Here is a 20553-nt window from a genome sequence, read left to right as displayed (position 1 = left end):
TATATATATATATATATATATATATAGATAGATATATAGATAGATATATATATATATAAAATAGTATATTAGTTTGCGGTATTTTTTCATTTTTACTTTGAAGTTTTACTGAGTGTTACTAGCTTAGAGGGATATCTTGCTTAAAGTATTTTAACTGGAAGGTTGAATTATTTTCTTATAGATAAACATATTTTGGAGAGAAGCTGTTCATGTTTATGTCGTATGTGTGTAGACCTTTCTGTTCAGATATGTTAGTGATTAATTTAAGTCTTTCATCTGTTGTTATTTAATATCTTAAGCCATTCCAGACAGTTATTCATAGGCCTTAAGTGAGACTTACCTCAAACAATCTTACCTCAAACAATTGAGGTAAGATTAAAGATAACCAGAGGCTGTTATTTGTCTACCTGGAGCGTCTTGGGTGTCTTTTATGCTTGAACATAAAATTAAATCTGCCAAAATGTTCCATCACCTTAGCTAAAACAGTCATAGGTCTACAATTGATTTCAAAAGGACTGTCTCGCTCTGCGCAGTCAGTTTTGAAAAGTTTTTTTAGTAAAAGTGCATTTTACTCACCAGGATCTTTGAACTTCCTGAGATGCTAGGCTAATGTTAGCATGTGTCCTCTCTGACTTGTCAATAATTTGGCACATGACTAGTTTTGTTAGAGTTCCCAGTTAGTTGAACATGGTGAAAACTAAGAGTTGTTCTCCTATTTTATAAGCTATTGCCTTGAAACTAAAATATTAGCATCTAGTCTCAAAGCTGCATTTTTTGACATGGCTGCTGGGTGAGCTTCAAATGAGCGTGCCCTAAAAATAAGTTGAGCGGGTTGACTTGCCCTCTGGTGCAAAAGGTCCCCTTTTGCACCAGATGGAACATAATGACTGGTTCCATTGTGTCTGGTGAGGTTTATTAGACACATTTAAAAAAGACAATAATAGGTAAGGCCACATTGTTGAATTATCGCCATTTGCTGTCATTTCATTTTATGAGTTTGACAGAAACCTGTGACGTATTATGACTTCTATGCTTTGTGAAGCTTGAGCAGACTTGGAACCACACTCCATGTTCTGTGTCTGCAAAATAACTTGCAGGCTTCGTTGTGTGCTTGGTGGTGCAGCCATTAGTAAGCGATTGAGGTGGTGTGCAGCAAATTATGTGCGATTCTATAGTTTATATTTAGAGACAGTTAAGGAAGATAAGCCTGCTTATCTGGGCTGTGTGGTGAAGTCTGTGCACAGCGCACACAAGCATCAAAGAGGTTCAGCCTCTACGAGCAACATGTTGGAAATTTAGGCTGAAGCAAAAGCAACCAAACCACATGATTAATAGATATGGAGTTACTAAATCTCTGGAAATATTTCCTGTGATATCTTAGAAAAGAATCAGACTTGATTGATCCTTTGATCCTTTTGATGTTTCACAGAGGAGAACAAGTTCTCAGGTTCAACCTCTTGTCCAAGTTTCTGCCCCTGTAGCATACATCACAGAGCCAGGGCTAGCACGCTAACTGAAACCACATTAAAGCAATTAGAAGCCTTATCAGAAATACCACGCTTAATGAGCAAACCAAACAAAAACCCAACGCAAAAAGGCTGAAAGCTAACATTGTGAAGTGAACCCTGTCCTCGCTATCTGTCAGCCTATCTGTTTCTGAACTTCAGCCAAGCTCAATACAAACTCTGAGATGAGGACACAAGACCAGACACAGGCGCACTTTTCCCACTCACGGGCACATGGAAATGCAATACACACAAGTCGAGGGCCGTTTTGGCATTCCTGGGCTGCTCTCTGAGTGATGTCCTGGGGGATGTGGAGAGTCAGAGCGTGGCCTGAGCTCCTTCGCTGCGCCTTTGTTTACACTGATGGTTTCCAGATGCGAGCCGGTGACTGGAGCTCAGCAGAACACTGGGGAGCGGCCCAGCAGTTCAGAGGCAACTTGGACTGAGGCAGCTCTATCGTGAACGCTTGAAAAACAAACCGAGGCTCATTTAATGACTCTGCAATTGTTTCCAAAGGGTGAGAGGGTTTTGTTGGGGGGCGGGGGGGATTCTGTATATGGTTTGGTTTGTCCTCATTAACACCAGCGTCACGTGCAACTGCCAGTGACGTCATGGGCGATTAAAGGTAATTATTAGTTGCAAAATGTAGACCTGGATTAATTTCATCTGACTGCAATTAACATACTTGTTTTCCAATCTGATTGCATGTTTCTTTTAAAGAGATACTAGCCAAGCCTTTGTTCTGAAGCTGATTGCAAAGGAAAATTCTGCACCCTATAATTTACCCCGACTTGTTTTTCCTGTTACTTTAAGTACATTGTCTGTCTTCTCTGTGCACCCTCTCCTTCAGATGAGATTATTTTCACGAACAGAGGTGCATTGTGCTTGATTCAGGCCGAACGTATCCCTCAATTGGCGCACCTGTTCCTCACATCACTCTCAGCCTCGGCCACTTTTCCTTACAGGCATTATAAAGAGACAGCTGCACCAGCAAAGGAGCTGACCAGAGGGAGGGAAGGAGGTGAGAAAGACTTCAGGGAAAAAGAGGGGAGGGGAGAGAGAGAGGGAGAGAGAGAGAGAGACGAATGACCAGAAAACAGTGGCTGTATTTAGAGCTTGCAGTGTATGGTGGGATTGATAAACAGTTCCCATAATGCACCTGGCTGAGGTTCTGGCATGAAGCTGCAGCTGTTTACCCCAGTGGCGGAAATGAGCAATAAAAAATGCTTGTCCTGTGCGCAGTGGGACACAGCTGAGGTGGTGACAGTGCCATTCTTTTGAGGTGCTTGAAGTTGCGACCATCTGCACGCCCCCACTTGGTCCAGAGTTCTGGCCGACAGGCGCCCTCAGATCTTTTTTTTTTTTCCTGTCATCTCTGTTATGTCAGACAACACATTAAACGTGATGGTTCCACAAACTACGTTTTCCTGTTTTCACAGTGACAGGTATACATATCTCTTCCACATGTGAGTTGCCTTCATGTGGTCAGCCGAACTATTCCCTCTGGGAAGAAACGTTCTACAAGACTGGTTTGCCCTAAATGACCCAACAAAATGTTCTTGCTTTTTAACTTTGTGGTCTGTAAAACAGCCTCAGACATTCTCTTTGAATGGTTGACACAGTCTCAGTTTTCGCAAAACTTTATACTGTGCGAATAGTTTAACACGTCGAACAAAATCACATCACGGTGTCGAGTTTTGTGCCGCATCGTTAACTTGACTTAAGCATTAGCAAATGGAAAAAACGGAGATTGTAATTAATTACAGAGGCTAAGTGGAATGTACATCAGTGTGAAGCTTAGAGTTGCCTTTTTATATCTTTTAGCCTACTTCATGTTGTCAGACAGATTCTAGTTTTGGTATTTCTATTAAATGAAGCCAAACACAGCTGTCAAAAGAATGTGGTTCGCTACAGTTAATTTATGATTGGATATGTGGGAGACTTTTTCCACTTGCATGCTGGTTTGGATTGCTTGTTGCCTTTAATAAACAAAATAATTCAAAAACTGTTGTTTGTATTTAATCAAAAATTGTTCGATGATCTGAAAAAGTGTGGCTAAAAACAAAGAGACTAAATCTCTAGAGCTCCATATTCATTCACCTGTTGGTACTAAGAAACAATAGAGTATTGGTAGCAACTAGCATAGCGGACAAGGTCACCAAGTAGATAACGAAGCACAGACCAGGTGCAAAACTGGTGTGCAACTCTTGGCTGAGGAAAAACTAAACAACCAGGTAATAGGCTTACTGTATCAGCTCAGCTGCAGTTTTTCTGAGGGACCGAGCCATCTGTTCTGTCATTGATTACAAGTGCAAATGTTTGCACTGAAAAAGGTCACATAGGTGAGGAGATTTGGCTTGAAAACCATGAGACTGCTTCAAAACTAGTGAGCAGAATAGCCTAGTGAGCAGAATAGCCTAAGTCTTACCTAAACTTTCCTTTAGGTCAGATGCCAACTTACCCAACATTCTTTATCTTAAAAAAAAATAGTATGACATGTCACTCTCACACTTCCCTCTCAAATACCCGCAAAGCACATTTTGAAAATCAATAATAAACTCTGGTCCTCATCCAGCCTCATTTGTCACCAATCGAGTTGTTTTAGGCTTTTTAAACGATGGCCTTGTAGCCGTTTCCTAACCTGTGAAGATCGACGCATGCCTGTCTTACTTAAAGGCATCTGCTCTTTCCAAGAGTAACTAGAAATGGTTGTTTATTTATCAAATGCATTAATAATAGTTCTGTTATGTTTGTTATACACCGGGGTGACTTTGTACTGCAATAAAAATATATATTTACAGATTAGATCATTTTTATAGATGCCCTAGTTGCTTTATAAACGACTTTACTCAATTGTTTTACTCGTATGCCGAATGAGATTAGGCATTTGCACAAAACGTTCTGTAGACTTTTTCTCCTCATACTTTTTTTGTGGTCTGACCTCGGGTTTAATATGAAGTCCTCACTGTCAAAGGTGCACGTGTTGTCCAATATATTTTGAGAAAGTATGAAATCTTGTCCGCAACCTTGAAAGCAGCAGCCTCGGTGATGATTCCTGTTGGGTTTGACTTGGACGAGGGTTTTAACGTTAAACCAAGGCTAGCCGGTCCTGCAGACAGAGGATTAAGGTTTCAGGTTTTGGGGAGGTGTCTGCAGTCTGGGGTCTGTCCGCTGGTCCTTACTCGTATTGATATACGAGATCAGCTTCGACTTCGACACCACCTTTCAGCCTCAGACAGTGGTCAGGGTTGCATTTTTGTCCGTGGTCGGTGATAGAAATATGCTTAAAACGTTCACTGAAAGAAAGCTTTTACATGGGCTTTGTGGCAAAACGATGTCGAAACTGGAATTTCATGATTAAATGTCTGAACCGCATGCATTTTTAATCAATTTCACCCTATTACCTGGGTGTCGTCTTGCCTGGAACAACTAATTTAGCGGTGTACATAGAAACAGTGCTCCTGCCTTGGATTCCTGATATCACTCTATTTGTGCATGTCTGACACATGCACAGTCCCTCCTGAAGATTGCTTTTTTCTCACTGCATTCCTTCACATAATGGGTTCAGTCCAGTGTCGCTGTGGCCAGAACTTCAGTGGTATGTTAACACTGTTTCATCCCCCCACCTCTCTGTTTCTGTGTCTCTGAAATGTAAGGTCTAATTGAAAGCAGAGCAGCAATTTTACGACAGCTCTCAGTGTTCTGCCCCTATGGAGGCCATCTGCTTTGGATTTGGATTTCCTCCTCCTCCTTCTTCTCCTCCTCTTTTCTCTCTTTCACCTTCCCCCCCGACCCGCCTCAAATATTAAAGGCTGATTGGAAGGTCTTTCTATAGTTGCTCATTGAATTTGTCCACTTTCCTTTTCAATCACTCTGCAGGTTTTTAAGTGTGTTCATCAAATCCTAAAGAAGTTTCTCTCGCTAGAGTGTCTCCTCCTTCTCTCCCATTTTTCTTTGTTTCAGTGTTTCAAGTTCAGCTCTGTTTATTCTATTTAATGCAGTCTGTGAGCTCATTAATCCTGCGATACGAGCCAAGGAACGACTTGTGTACTCCTGGGGGGAGTGGGGTGAAACAGAGTAGGAGTACTGCCGGAAACTGTGCGCTGAGACTTTCCAGTCGGGCCTCGAGAGTGTATGAAAACCCGTGTTCGGTTTGTGTGTGTCCACTCTAAAGGACTGGGAAGCAGTATTTGCCCGTGTCGGTGTGTGGCCACACTCGTCTTGACGCATCACATATGCGCACATGCCTCAATTAACATCTCGCTGACCCAAAGTGTGAATGCATTCGTGTCCGATACGAGGACGTGTTTCTTTTCTGAGCACTCTGTCCTCTACACACTCTCTGACCCTTATCTTACTTCAGCTCACAGGCCTTCAGCCTCGGGACTTAAACAAACACCAAGCACTGTTTAAAAAAGAAAAAAAAAAAATGCAGTGACAAACTCCACTTGCTGCCTTTTGGCACAGAAGTCAGCAGCTGTTTTGCAATGTTTTCCTGGTTGACAGACAACTAAAACGCTCCAAATTGCTGAAATATGTCCATTTAGGTTTTACTCTAAGCTTTTTATTGAGTGACTACTCAAAAGGAAAACGTGCAAAAAAAAAAGAAAAAAAAAAGACTTCCCATGCAGGCTCATCTCCCAAAGCGCTGTGTGGTGTGATGACGCAGTTTGATCCTATTACTCACTGAGCTGAGTGCATTGTGTACAGTTAATAAATTCAGCTTTTCTGGAAATCAACCCTAACTAAAACATTTACAGCGGAGAGTTTTAATCTGCTTTTCACCGCATAAGTAAAAACAGAATGACCAAAGTCTCTATATGTATAAACAAACCTATCTGTTTTCCTCTGCTCTCTCCGTTTGTGCCGGCTGTTATGACACGGCCGTCCAGATGTTGTTGTGGCATTGTTTCCCACGTGTTTTGTGGGGGTCCGGTGGATCGCACACCACCAACCGGGCCTGCAAAATTGGTGACTTCAGCTCCCAAACTCGCTGCTTTTGCCTGAGACCTCCATGACAGCCAGAGTGTTGCAATGGCCCCATAACAGCTGACCACAGTTTGAGTGCAATGCCGAGATTTACAACTCCAAGTGTCCAAACGAGCTCCGTGGTGATTTGCAGCTATGCGAAGCCAAATTTGCACAGGGAATGTACATAAAAGTGGATCATTTTAAAAATGAAATAAAATAATTAAAAAAAATGATTAACACACTTTTCTACGAGAGGATTTAACTGAACAACATTCCTGAAACTTCATGGAGGATATTAATAGAAATTCCTAATTTAATTGCTTAGTGGTTGATTTTGATTTGTACTCGGTAGTTCAGTGTTTTAGTAAATTAAGAAGATAAATGTTTATAAAATACTAACATATAAAGTTGAAACCAGATTTTCATATACACTGAATAAAATGACAAACATTTTTTTTTAATCCCTGTCTGAAGTTCAGACAAAACATTTCTTGTTTTAGCTTAGATAGAACTACCAAAATTATTTCTATTTACTAAAAGCCAGAAAATACAGTGAGAATATATTTTAGAATATTTTTTGTAACTTTTCTTGGTGTCAGAAGTTTACATTCCTTTGTTGAGTATTGGGAATAACTTGCATTTCAAAATGTATGACTTTGGTTATGTAAATATCAGAAGTTTGGGTTTCCTTCCACAAACTTCTGATAAACTTCTTTTTACTGGTGAGCGATTATGAAGTGGAAGGAAAACTGTACTTTGTTTCACATTAGAGCTAATTGGAGAAACTCCTGTGGATGTAATTTAAGGCCACATTTCTGTCTTGCTTGATATGATGGGAAGGTCAAAAGTATCAGCCAAGATATCAAGAAGAGAACCAGCTGCACAAACCTGATTCTTCCTTGTGAACAATTCATCAATGCTTTAAGGTTCTGTTCAAACAATTTCATACAAGCTCAGAAAGAAGATGGATTCTGTGTCCTAGAGATTGATGTGTTTTGGTCCAGCATTTGCAAATTGACTCCAGAACAAATCCAAAGAACTTGTGAAGATGCTGGTTCTTCACAAGGACGAATCAGATTTGTGCAGCTGCACAATCCTCTTCCTTATATCTTGGCTGATTCTTTTGACCTTCTCATTGTGCCAAATAAGACATCAATGTGTTTCAGGTGTGGCCTTAATTGCATCCACAGGTGTGACTCCAATGAACTCAAGTGTGTCAATTAACATATAAGAAGTTTGTGGAAGAAAGCCAAGGAAGTTTAACCCAATTCATACATAAAAAATAAAAACAGTCATCCCTGATGTGTAGGTGTTTTAATTCAAGAAAAGCTACAATCTAAATCTTTTCTTGCTGTGTTTTCTGGCATTTAGCAAATAGAAATAACTTTAGTAATTCTAACTAAGCTAAAACAGGAAACGTTTTGCTTGTCTGAACTTCCGACAGTCATAAATAAAAAAACAACAACATGTATTTGTGTCTTTTACTCACTGTATGTAAAAATCTGGTTTCAATTGTAATTTCATTTCATTTTTGAAGAATAAAAATGTTCTGTTAACGGTTCGGAACATTTTCAACCTTTGTGAAATTATATACTTTGAGCCCCAATTAGACCAAAAACACACCGAGTGACCAAATTTGGCTGGAGTAGATTACGAGTAGATTGTGGAAAGAATACTGAAATCATCAGCTGTCAGCGCATGCGAATAAATTATTCTGTGTACAAAAAGTTCCCAATGAAAGTACTGTACATAGTGAACCATGTTATGTTCTGTGTCAAATATCTTACTCATTAAAAGTCAGGATGTGTACAACATGATCAGAGGTTTAAAAATGTAACATCCATCTTTTTCCTACAACACAGCTTGGTTGTCCAGAGAGGTCTGAGGTAATCTGAAAGTCTTAAAGCAAAGGCAGATTGCGATGTGCAGCCAGAGGCCAAGGGCCAGATTCTGGAAACTAGCTTTGAGCAAAATGAGGAATGGTCATGAGGTGAATGAGTTCTGTTTCTGTTCTGCTCAGTCTTGGCTGCAAAATCAGAGATTTTAACTTTCACATCAGGACAAACAGCTCTGGCTGGAATTATCCTCTGCGTTTGGGTTTCTAAAGGAATGTCAAGGGTTAAGAGTATACCCTCTGGGTATTAATCTCAGGGCTGCCATACATCTCCATAGTGTTTACATCATCGTATTTAGGCTTTTAGAATGTCAGCTGGTTTATACTTGGACCATATAGTAGATGGATAATTTGCAGGAAAAGTTTCCAGCAAAACGTTCTCATAGCACTGATTGCATCAGGCGAGCAACACCAGGCAGAGTGAATGCGGACCGCTGTGGATAAGGCCAGCAGGAGTCAGATTTTCCAGGCTGCATGCATTCTCAGTTGAAGATGCAACACTGACAGTTGGGGCTTGAGGTCATGGTCCCATAGAGCCAGATGGAAGCCCAGCCCTGCATACTTACTCTGGACCTGCCAGTGCTGATGCAGAGTGCTGACGTCTGTTTGGAAAGCACCAGATGCTGCTGATTTAAGTTTCTATTACTCACACTCAGGCTGCGACTCGCAGCGAGGAATGGCCAGGAATACGGTGCCTTGCATAAGTGTTCTTAGGCCTTGAACGTTTTCACATCTCTTTACTGGTGAGCAATTGTGAAGTGGAAGGAGAACTGTACTTGGTTTCAGCGTTTTTGATGAATTGATCAAGCAAACCAAATCATCTGAAAATAAACAGCTGCAAAAATACCAACGTTTATTTGTCCACCTGAGCTGACTGGGTAGAAAAGGAGATCAATATAAAGTTTATTATTCCCACGGGTAATTTGCTTAGAAAAATACAAGTACCACTGGTAGGAATGCAAATAACCACAGCATTCATGGTACAACCAGGAAACGAACGTAGGCGTCTTTGTTTGGGCCTATCAGGTCAAATAATTTATGAGGCTGACACTAACAGGAACAAATGAACATTTATATCGTTTTGCATTGCACTTTATTACCATGTATCTGCAAGTTGATGGCATCAACCTGTAGTTGATGCGGTAAAGTAGTATGTAGATACGCAAATCAGGAATTAAATCAGGCGGATGAGTAAAAATGCATGTTTACAGATTTTTAAAAAATTTGTTGAGAATCATATATCATTGTCCTTCGCTTATCAATTGTGTGTTATAAAATTATAAAACGAAGGTTGTGGTTCTAATGTGAAAAAAACAATGTGGAAAAGCTCAAGGAGTTCACGGTCGTAAGGCACTGCTCCGACTGTCATCTTTCTTCTTGTTCCCATTCACCCCTCGTCATCCACATCCAAGATGTCCAAAAATGATCTTGCATGGAGTCAGGAGTGTCAAGATAGTTTAGATATCACTGAAAGGCCAAAGAGCTTCCTGACTTTATGGAGAGCTGCCATCATCTGCCTGCATGCTGTGCATCAAGAGTTCTTTTTTTTTTTTTTTTCCTCTGCCACATCTGATATCACTCCGTGCAAAAAAAATAAATAAATAAAATAAAGGCACGTTGAAAATTTCCCTTGATTCCACTTATCTGACAGAGAGCTGGAGCCGAGCAGAGATTTCAGATTGATAATGACACGCTCTAACAAACCAACAGATACATTTACATTCGGGTTTATCTTGGCAGCCTGTGTTTTATGCTGTTGATGTCATCTGTGGTGTATGTTTGCGACAATCTTCTATACGGGGGTGGGGGGGAAATATTCTCTTTACCAAATGTTATTATAGTGGCCCAAATACAGCTGCCAACATGAAGTCATGGGGCGGCGCCTTTTGACAATATCGTCCTCGGGCCCATGTTTTTTTTTTGGTTTTTTTTCATGGCTGACTGACTGTTCGCAATCATCTCCCTGTTGAGAATCAGAGGAATAATTTAACACAGCTGTAATGGAAGCAAACGTCATTTATATGACCGCATATCGAGCCAAAACCGTGTGTAGGAGTGTTCTGCGTGTGATGGAGTTTGATATATGAGTGCAACAAAGATGGAAACACCCAGTTGTTACCCGTGTGCTACAGAAGTGCGTTTTAAAATGTCCCTCTGCAGGAAAACAACAACTTTGGGCTGTTGCTTTTTTTGTTTGTTTGTTGTTGTTTTATCATATCAAGGATCTAAAGCTGAATGAAATTCTTATTTTTCTCCCGTGACAGGCCAGACCCAAAGGGGAAGGACTGACACCTTACCAAGGGAAGAAAAGATGTTTCGGCGAGTACAAGTGCCCCAAGTGTAAGAGGAAGTGGATGAGTGGCAACTCCTGGGCCAATATGGGACAGGAATGCATCAAATGCCACATCAACGTCTATCCACACAAACAGGTACATCAGCCAACGTATCGTGACTTGATCAGAGTGGGAAAATGTTGCACAAGGAGTCTGGCTCATTTCAGCTGAAGTTAACTGAATTCAGACTCTGGTTCAAGGATTTCCCAGATGGCCTCACTTACGGGAAATAAAAACCTCTTTATCTACACTGATGTACAAACATTGAATAAACAAATTACATTTCCTGACGCATAAATGTTTGGAATTAGGCAGTTAATCTGCTCAAGACTCAAAGAAAAACGCATTTATGAATGCCTCACTTAGGAATTTCTGCCACTAAAGAAGTGGCAAAAAGTCTTGTCATGTTCAGGAAGAAAACATGAAATCATATTAGCCATAATGTTGTTTTTGTTTTGTTTTTTCCAAATCACACATGCTGCAATTAACATGCTGCACAAACAGCGTTTTGCTTTCTGTCCAAAAACTGTTTCTCAGAGCTTATTTTGGTGCAGAGGCGAAGAAAGAGTCCACTGTTTTCCAGCTGGAGATATATTTATCCCAAACACTTCATCTTTTAATATTTATGCTTCTCCACATTCCTGCAATTCCACTTCCAGAAATAAAATTAGGCTGACTGCTAGAGGCCCAGCTCTCTGTTAACGTTTGCAAAAACTGAAGCTGGAAATTAAAGATTTCCCCCCATGTGTCACAGGTGAAACAATTGAAAGCAAAGCTTCAATTTGGGTTTAATAAAAATTCAGCTTTGTGAAATGCTTCCTTATCCAATCCCTAAGAATATTGGCCAAACTAACTACATTCTTCTTTTTTAAACAATAAACTTTAAATTGTTATTTTGATTTGAACTGTATCTGGAAGCCATGCCAGGAATTTTCAGCTTTAACTGATTGGGTGTCAACTTTTTTGTATTCAAAATATTTTAAAGGAGCGGTGTTATTTTTTTAATAGCCTTTTGTATACGAACTATATGACGTTCTTAGGAGCGTTGAACTGAGACGTAGTTTGTATGATGAGCTCAGCAGACTCAAAACCAAAATGCGAGAGACACCGCCGCCAAGCCGGAAGAACCGGGAAGGGGAAGCCCCGCCGGAAAACGCAACCTCAAAAAAGAACTTTGGGGAAAAAAGGGGGGCCTTGGGAAAACAAAACGTCAAGGAACCAACTTAAGAAAACAACAATTGAAAGGAAAAAAAAACCCAAAAAACAAAAAACCAAAAAAGTGCCAATTTAAACGTGTTTTTTTTTTTTTTTAGAACATTAGAGAGAGAGAGCCCCAAAAAAAAACACACACATGCCACAGACCAGAAAAAACACAAAACTTCTAAAACAGTGCTGACATTTCTACATCGCAGTTTCTCCCTGATAGACAGAATATGAGAGCTCAAAAATCTAAACTAAAACAACTTTCTGATATTCAGTCAGCGGCTGTGGCCTTTTATTTCGACATCAAACAGAACCTCTCCTGGTTTGGGATTATGTATCTGTGGCCTCACCCTGATATCTGATCTAAGAAAAACACCAGATAGGATCAGAAGAGTCCCAACTCTAATATTTTCACACTTCGTCGAATCTTGATTTCACAACATCCCTCTGTTATATCACACACAACTAGTTTTCAATAGGACAATAGTAGCCAGTTAACTTCCTCAGTCTGAATGAGTCTGTTGCTCCACTGCAGTTCACCAGGGGAAAGAGCGTCCACCACGGTTCCCTGAAACCACTGTGGGAGCACCATAAAATCTCCATTAGATTTTCCAGTTTTGCTTTGGGACTTAACGTCTTTGACACAGCAGTAGTAAAGCCCCAGATCTTGCTGGAAGAGTCATTAGTGGAAGTCTGAAGTATCTCTTTGTAATGACCCATGCTAACTGGGTTTCCTTTAGTTAAAACAGTTGGAATAAATAAGTGTTTTGAGGTGGGGGAAAAGAAAAAAAAAGAAAAATCCAGAGAAGAAAGGAATAAATGAGAGGGGAAAATTTCCAGATGGGCTGTTAAAATCACCTCCAAACGTGCTCGCTCTGAAACGTTTCCTTTGTAGCTGATAATGATTCCAAGAAACCTGATGCTAATATTTCCAAACAGTCCATCATAATCAGATGAAAATTTCCCTCTTTTCTGGTACAGCTAACACATGCTGAGGCTTTACGTATCTCTGAGCTAACTGTGCTCAGTCCAAACCTGTTTTATGAAGAACGTCCATGTGCATCAGGCCAAACATACTGCTGATAAAACTGTGTAGTAACTAACAGCTTTACTTGATTTAAACGTGCATAATCAATTCAGCTTTATCAGCCTCCATAAATCATTTTGAAATTTGATTTCCCTCCCCCCCCACTGCTAAGTGAAGGATTTCTATCACAAACAGGGGATTTATTTCTGATTGACATCAAAATGTTTACGCCTCAGTTAAAATGGAGAGATTATAAGAAGAAGAAACTTTGTGAACAGGATTTTTTTGTAAACGTTTACCACCGGAGAGGCCACGCCTGCCGATTTAGGGAAAGAGTTAACGTGTGGGACTATTCAGCCAATCAGAGTTTGGGCTCTGGTATCGATGTGTAAGTATTCTGCCAGAACTGAGAACTACATTTTAGGACATAAAAACATTCAGATTTGCGCCATCTGTTGGCAATAAGAGGTTATGACTATATTAGGATCTGGCAAACGACCTGGTGGAAAGCACTTCCTTGCAGGTAACAAGTCAAAACTGACGTGTCATTCTTTACTTAATTAGCCTGACTCATTATTTGTTTTGTTTGTTTCTCCAGCGACCCTTGGAGAAGCCGGATGGCCTGGATGTGTCTGACCAGAGTAAAGAGCACCCACAACACCTGTGTGAGAAATGTAAAGTCCTGGGCTACTACTGCCGCCGCGTGCAATAATCATCTCTACCCAGAGGGAAAGAACTTTCCCATCATAACTCATGTTATCTGCCTATTGACAAGCAGGTCTTCCCCTCTTATCCGCTCTGCTTCCAGACGGTAGCTCTAGTTCTCTCTTTTTATTTGACACCTTCCTTCTGTAAGATCAGGATCATTCATCTTGCACGCTTTCCAACAAATTGTAAAACCACGTACTAGAAACCGCGTTACTCCAAATGTATATTTAACTCCAGCAAATTAACGTGTCGATGAATTAGCACCGAGCATGTATCGTATTGGTGTCACTGACGATATGTTTAGTGTCAATACCTCACCGTTGGCTTTGTGTTTACAGAGATCTGCTTTCCTTTTTCCTGCCAAGTGAAGTATGCGATGTGGTGAACATTTTAGTCAGGGGGCTTCTAGCGATGGTAAAACAAAAAAAGAAGGCCTTCGACCGTTCGTTTTCGGGGTGAGCAGCACATCTTACTAACTGTGAATTAACTGAGGGATAAAGTGCCATACATCCCAAGCTTACATTTCACATATTTATTTCCTTTTTCTTCTAGTGTGCAATTTGAATTTTAACTGGGACATATGGAATATTTTTTTTTTCTATGTTTGTGTATCACATTGTGTTACTGCGTCCATGTGTATTTAGGAACTACTGTAGGTTCAGTCGTATAGCGTCGCTCCTCAGATGGATTTTTGAAAATGTTGACAGAAGCGGTTTCACCGAACCCCTCTGGAGATTTTTCTTAGCTTTGCAAATTTGGAGATAGCTGTATTGAGCAGCAGCAGATGTCGGACAGATTACTGTAGCTTCAAATTAAAAGAATAGTCAATCTATAGGATACGTTTCTCTCTGAATATGATCTTGTTAAACAGTATTCTTTACAGCAATGAAGTTCTTGCAAATGCTTTGAATTGAATATATATATATATAACTTAGAAGTTAAACTGTTACACTAGCATTTGACAAGCCAGTAAATGAATTGACATGCATTGTAGTTATATCTTGTAGATATTTCCAAAGCCTTCACCATTGTGTCCAGTAGCTAACTGCTGAGTAGGGAGGCTATGCAGGAAGGCCAACGGTATGGCTCAGGGTATTTGAAGAGAGGTTTTGTTTAAAAGTTATGCGACGCTTGTTTGCGTTTTTATTTTTGCATAAATCCAAATTAGCTGAATCCATAGGCTGAAGCTAACCTCTAGTCTGAGAGGGGCCAGCAGTTTGTAGGAAAAATGTCTGGCATGAACCTTTAAAGTGCTATCCCTTGTACAGTGGGGGTTATCTGCACAGGAAATGGAGGTATGAGGCAGTGCACCACCAATGATCTTCCTGTGTGATCCAGGTACTGAAAATACCACGTAGGGGTTTTCTTGCCAGGTTAACTTTGTGATAAAATATATATATATATATCGGTGTAAAAAGGAAAATATTACAGCTGTTTAAGTGAATGCAATTTTATGTATTTTTGCACTGCCTTACTTTTCTGTCAGGTAAATTACACTTGGTGGTAAAAATTCGGTTTATTAATACCTCGCCAATTCACAAGAAATCACACATACATTCAAATTGATCCTAGTTATCGAACAGTACATTAAGCTCAGTTTATTATTCAGTGTGATGTCAAAAGAGGAAACCCAGCATCTAGTCTTTGACTTGCAGCCTGGATGAGCTCGTAGCGACAGTAGACAATCACTTGCGTTGTTGTTGACTTTACAGCAATCCCTCATACCGAGCAATCATGTTGCAACATGGGAGAGGAACAATGGCCCTTTAATAACAGCAGGAGAGGGAGATCGATTAGTTGATGGAAGCCTTATCTCAGCCGACGCCTTCCTCCAGGAAGGTACTACAGCCGAAGCAAAACCAGACAGAAACGGACTAGATGTAGCTTCTACGGAGAAAAAAACAACAAAGAAAACAAAAAGCTAACACTTGAAACGTGAGCAAATAATACAAATTATAGAGGAGAAGAAAGTGAGAAAGTGCAGCATGATTTTATACAGGAAGGTTATTGGTGCTCTGTCTCCTACTTTCATTATTTTCCTAATATTAAAAGTAATAACTGACTTTTGTGTAAAAGCAACCCAATGCAAACAATTTAAGGGTTTACAGGTTCATTAAGTAGTGCCTGCTTAAACTAAAAGTTTTGGATTTGGGAGTGGGCAGGAGCTGTTTTCTGATATTTAATCTTCATGCGGTTTCAAAGATACAATTTCAGTACCAGAAAATGTTTCCATTATGCCGTTCATTCAGCTTAAAGTTTGTATGTTGAGATTCAAAAGAGACTGCAGAAGTCACCAGCGTCTTCTTGGACAGCATGGAGCAATAAGTATCTTTATGCTCCCCCCGCCCCCACATGTTACTGTGGACTGCCAAATGTGTGGCTGAAAGAAGGAAACTAACCTTCCCAATTTTACTCCAAGAGTAAAATCATGAAGTCAAAAGGAAGTATAAGAACAGAAAAACTACTACTAAATCTTGTGGGTGCTTTTTAGAGTTTTTAAGTCTATTAAAATAACTGTAAGCAAATGTAAAATATAAGATTATTATAGCAATAATTAGCAATATGTTAATTATTTAGCAGCAGTTAGAATAATTGTCGCTCTCTTGTTATAAATTAATTGGGCATGATATGTTTATATATATATATATATTTGTATATATATATATATATTTTTTTGTGTAAATACTGCGATACTCTAGTATTGTTACTCAAGCTTATCATACTGTGATAATCTAATACTGGCATGTGCCTTGTGTAGGATGGTAGCTGTTCGCTTTGGTCTTTGCTTTTCTTTTAGGAAGTTATCTACTGCTGGTAAGATGTTGGTTAATTATAACTTTTTAACGGAACCTCACTTTGAAAATCCTGACCTATCCGTTTTAAGCTCAGAATAAGTGCAGAGATCATTTCTAAGTGGAGGAACTGAATTTGAACTCTGGCTTGCGAAAGGCAAAGCTGATAATTGTTATGTATACTGAAAGTGATGTAAACACAGTCCGTTTTTCAGTGCCTTCTGTCATGAGCTTTGTGACGTCAGGAGGTATTATCAAAGTGTAGATCTGAAGAATTACAGAGGGACTTTTGTATTAGTTTCAAACGATTGGAATCTACCTTTCAAGGATTCTTTTCCATGCGAGTTGTGATCCCCCTTATATGTACTGTATCTGAATGCCTTTTAAACGCTGGTTGAGTATATTTTTATACCGTAACACGTACGTGCCTTCGAAAGATTTCAAGAGCGACGGGTAAGTGCCGTGGGCTCAGAGGTGGAACTGTGTATGTGCTAACTGTGATGTTCAGAAAGTCTGATGGAGGTTCAAGATGTGACAAAGGATGAGAAAAAGATTAAAGCCCCTCTATTAGCGGTTGAACTGGCATGGCGGGTGTTCGCTTCAGAGCAGTTTGCTGGACCAGCGTTTCCAGCTGGCAATAACAATCCCACTGTGGTCTGTTGTCATGGAATATCAACATAGATGTTATTTCTTTTTAGATCCTCACAACAGAACAAAATGCTTATAAAACTTTGGACCTCACGCTTTGTTTTGTTTCTCCTTATAATCTGTTGTGGTTGCATTTATCCAAGAAAATATTGCTTTTGTCAAAAAAAAACAAAAAAAAACACATACACATTTACTTGCAGTATTTGGAGTCATACTGGTACATTGCTGTGTGTGTGGAAATGAAGCTAAATGCCAACTTTTCAGTTAAAAGGGCACTCCAGGGATTTAGTCCACAAAGCTGAAAGGCTTAACACTAACAAAAGCAAATGTCTTACTCACTTTCAGTCACTTGGAATAAACTCAAAATCCCACTAACTTGTTTTCCATATGGTCCCATAACATAATCTTTTATAAACTACACTGCCTGTTAAAAGATGACATCACACCTGGCATTAACTTGTGTTTTTGGGATGATTAAATCACATATGGAGAGCTGAAAGTACATCGACTCATGCCTGGCATAAATGTGATGTAATCTGATTTTCCTGCTAAATACAACTAGCTTAGAGGATATTTGTTTGCAAAGACCAGATGTTTTTTTTTTTTGTTTTTTTTTTTTTTACCAGTTATAGGCTTTAGTGCATTTTCATTTCTCATCTGCTTGCAATGAAATGCTTATGCAAACAGTTGGCACCTAATTGTAGCACAGAACTTGTTTCTTATTGAGTACTAAAGGCATCTGGCCATGTGTCTACATAAAGACCACCTCTTATTGTGCCATTAACAGTAGGATCACATTGCATTCACAGGACAGGTGTAAAGATCCCTTGTGATTTGATTTCCTGTGAACGCCATGTGGTGTCAATGGTCAAGATGTAAATATTAGAGATCTCCAACCTGTTTCTGATCATTTTCACCAATTCTGAGTTCTTTAAGAGCTGCACAAAATAAAACAGTACTTTCCGCAAACGAAATAGAATGCAATAAAACATAAAGCTAAATGATGTTCTCCAAAACCAAAGTTAGAGCACCGAAACTTGGGATTTCTAACTGTAAACAGCAGCCTCTTTGTGTTCATTTGATGTAAAAATGAATGGACTTTTAGCTGATTTCCAAAACAAAGCCAACACTTTCAACCCCAGTACATTTCATAACAGGCAAAACTGCATTCATCAAAGGGGGGGAAAAAAAAAAACAAAGGAACCTAATTAAATATGTTTGGCTCCCTGTTATCTGCAAATGTCTCGTTCCCTGTTTAAAAGTAGCAGTCTGCAGGAGGAGGCAACGTGTCTCTATAGAAAGTTGCTCCTTTCTGGAATCTTCTCACAGCCTCTGTGCTTTACTTTAGATCACTTTAGCACTACCGGAACAGCTGAGTCTTCTTTCCTCCGTTACAACTTCCACACTGAAGAGTGTTGTCAGTGTAAACGGTTGACTTAGCTATGACACATTCACTGATGTGAAAAATGATCAGGTGTATAGTTTTTTTTTAGGGATAAAGTCAGTCCTAGTCATGGGTTGTCTTCTTGATGCATTTCTGCTTGAAACTCAGAAGCCTTTTACTTGGCATTTCCAGATTAAGTGAGATTACGCGTCATTAGGACGCTGTTGACGTCATTTTCTCAGTCTTGAAAAGGTGTTGGTTTTTCAAAACCTGAGAATGGACTAACTTTATTGATTAAGCTGGCGGAGTGCCCCTTTAAACAGAAGATTTGGGATTTTTTATTTTTTTTTTTAAATCTTTTTTTTCAGACTCCTTACAGTCATCCGTTAATGGGAACAATCCATTTGTCTTACTGTTAATGTTCTCCTTTTGCTTTGTTCAGTGACACTAACTGGTTTGCCAGACTACATACCAATGATGCCTTATAAATTAACCTCATGAGTAACAGTGTTATTTGGTTCCACACAGAAACGGGACATAATGGTGCCATTATAAATGTCGTCTCTAGAATCAAATGACGGAAGACATTAAAAACAGAGAACGAACTTGTAGACTATTTTGAATTTTCTAGTACATCATCAGAACAGAATTAGCTTTTTTTTTTGTTTTCTATGAATAAGATGTGTATTTTGGAAACATTGCTAGATGTTGAAATTTCTAAAGCAATCTGCAGCTTATTTCCCTGACTAAGATGTTTTATGTATATATTTGATGGCCATGAGTTCCGATGTTTATCGATATATAGCTTTTTTTGTTTTGTTTGTTTGTGTCTATAAAGAAGGGCCTATTGCTGAGAAATAATCAAAGCTGGAAAATTGTTTTTGTTTTTATTTTACACTCGTCTGGAGGAATATCCTGCAGAAATATTTATGGAAAGACTTTTTACAACACTTTTTGTATAGAATATGCAACAAAGTTTCACTAAGAAGGAAATATTGATGTCTACATAGAATGTTATTAGAGAAAAAGATGGTACATAATTAATACCCTTTCTCATTTATAAGCCATTGTATTTTCCACGTGGTAGCAGTGTTAAATAACCCACATTGCTATGCGACTAACCCGCCTTAAGGCCGTATGTATTCTTTTTTTGTAAACACTAATATGCAGATTCATTGTGTAAACATGCAGAGATGATGTTTTTGTTGTTTCTTATCTAGTGATGGATATTCACCACTGTATAAGCACATTAAACTGTGAGATGTAGTTTGCTTAAAGCAGCGACGACAGGAAACTGTTAGCAAAAAAAAAAAGAAGAAAAAGTTGTTTGTAGATTAGGACGTGCTATGCTTTTGTCAGGAAGGTGTGTTTGACAAAGAACTGTCCCGAGTTTGCATGTGCATGTGTTTGGATTTGGATGAAATATTACTTTGTGCAATTTACAATTATTTAAATCCTTTACAGTAGTTTTAACATTATCAGCAACTTTAGTCCTGAAGTATTACATTTAACAGAAGTGTAGCCTCTGATTAACACATATTTACTGAATGTAATGTGTTAACACTTAAATGTGGTCGAGCTGGAACGTTCTGTTTCTCTCTGTGCTGTGTGTGTGTGTGTGTACGTGTGTGTGTGTGTGTGTGTATCTCTTGAGATGATTGCATTGCAATATTGCAATAATGTTATGTTTGAATTGGACGGAACGCAGGCGAGAGGTGAATGATTTTTTATTTTATTTTATTTTATTTTTTTGGGAAACATGGACCAGAGAGGTTTGGAGCGTCGGCCACAGGTCTGTTTTTCACGTCCATGAAACGGCATTCCAAAATGTGCCTTATTTGATAGATGGGAAAACATTTTAGTGCTTTGGAGCTGTTGAGAGCTTGATGAATAAAAGGCAAATTTATAACTGCTCAAAGTGTGTTTTGTTTTTATTTATCTTGTGTCGGGTTTTCAGCCAATACCTCCTCATTGATTCCTGATGTCTCCAGTACAGTGTAGAAGAACTTTCTCACATTTTAGCATGTTGCAACAACAGATGAAAGTAGTTTAAAAGGAATTTATAAACTACCAAAGGAGAGTAGTGCC

General features: G+C 39.2%; 1 protein-coding gene across 2 annotated transcripts in view; it reads left to right on the top strand.

The window, feature by feature from the left end:
* The window catches only part of zcchc24 (zinc finger, CCHC domain containing 24), a 52829-nt gene that overhangs the window by 28312 nt on the left and 3964 nt on the right, over positions 1-20553 (top strand). Inside the window, exons 3-4 of one of the 2 annotated variants that reach the window (XM_016667763.1) lie at positions 10635-10799; positions 13532-13607. In XM_016667763.1, the coding sequence (XP_016523249.1) occupies positions 10635-10799; positions 13532-13607 (241 nt within the window). Of the gene's footprint in view, positions 1-10634; positions 10800-13531; positions 20377-20553 lie in introns of those variants that run through there. The other variant, XM_007545253.2, reaches the window with a different exon arrangement.

Source organism: Poecilia formosa, unplaced genomic scaffold, assembly GCF_000485575.1.
Source record: "Poecilia formosa unplaced genomic scaffold, Poecilia_formosa-5.1.2 Scaffold12, whole genome shotgun sequence".
Taxonomy (NCBI): domain Eukaryota; kingdom Metazoa; phylum Chordata; class Actinopteri; order Cyprinodontiformes; family Poeciliidae; genus Poecilia; species Poecilia formosa.
Note: the sequence above shows the minus strand (reverse complement) of the source record. Positions and strands in the feature narration are given on the sequence as shown.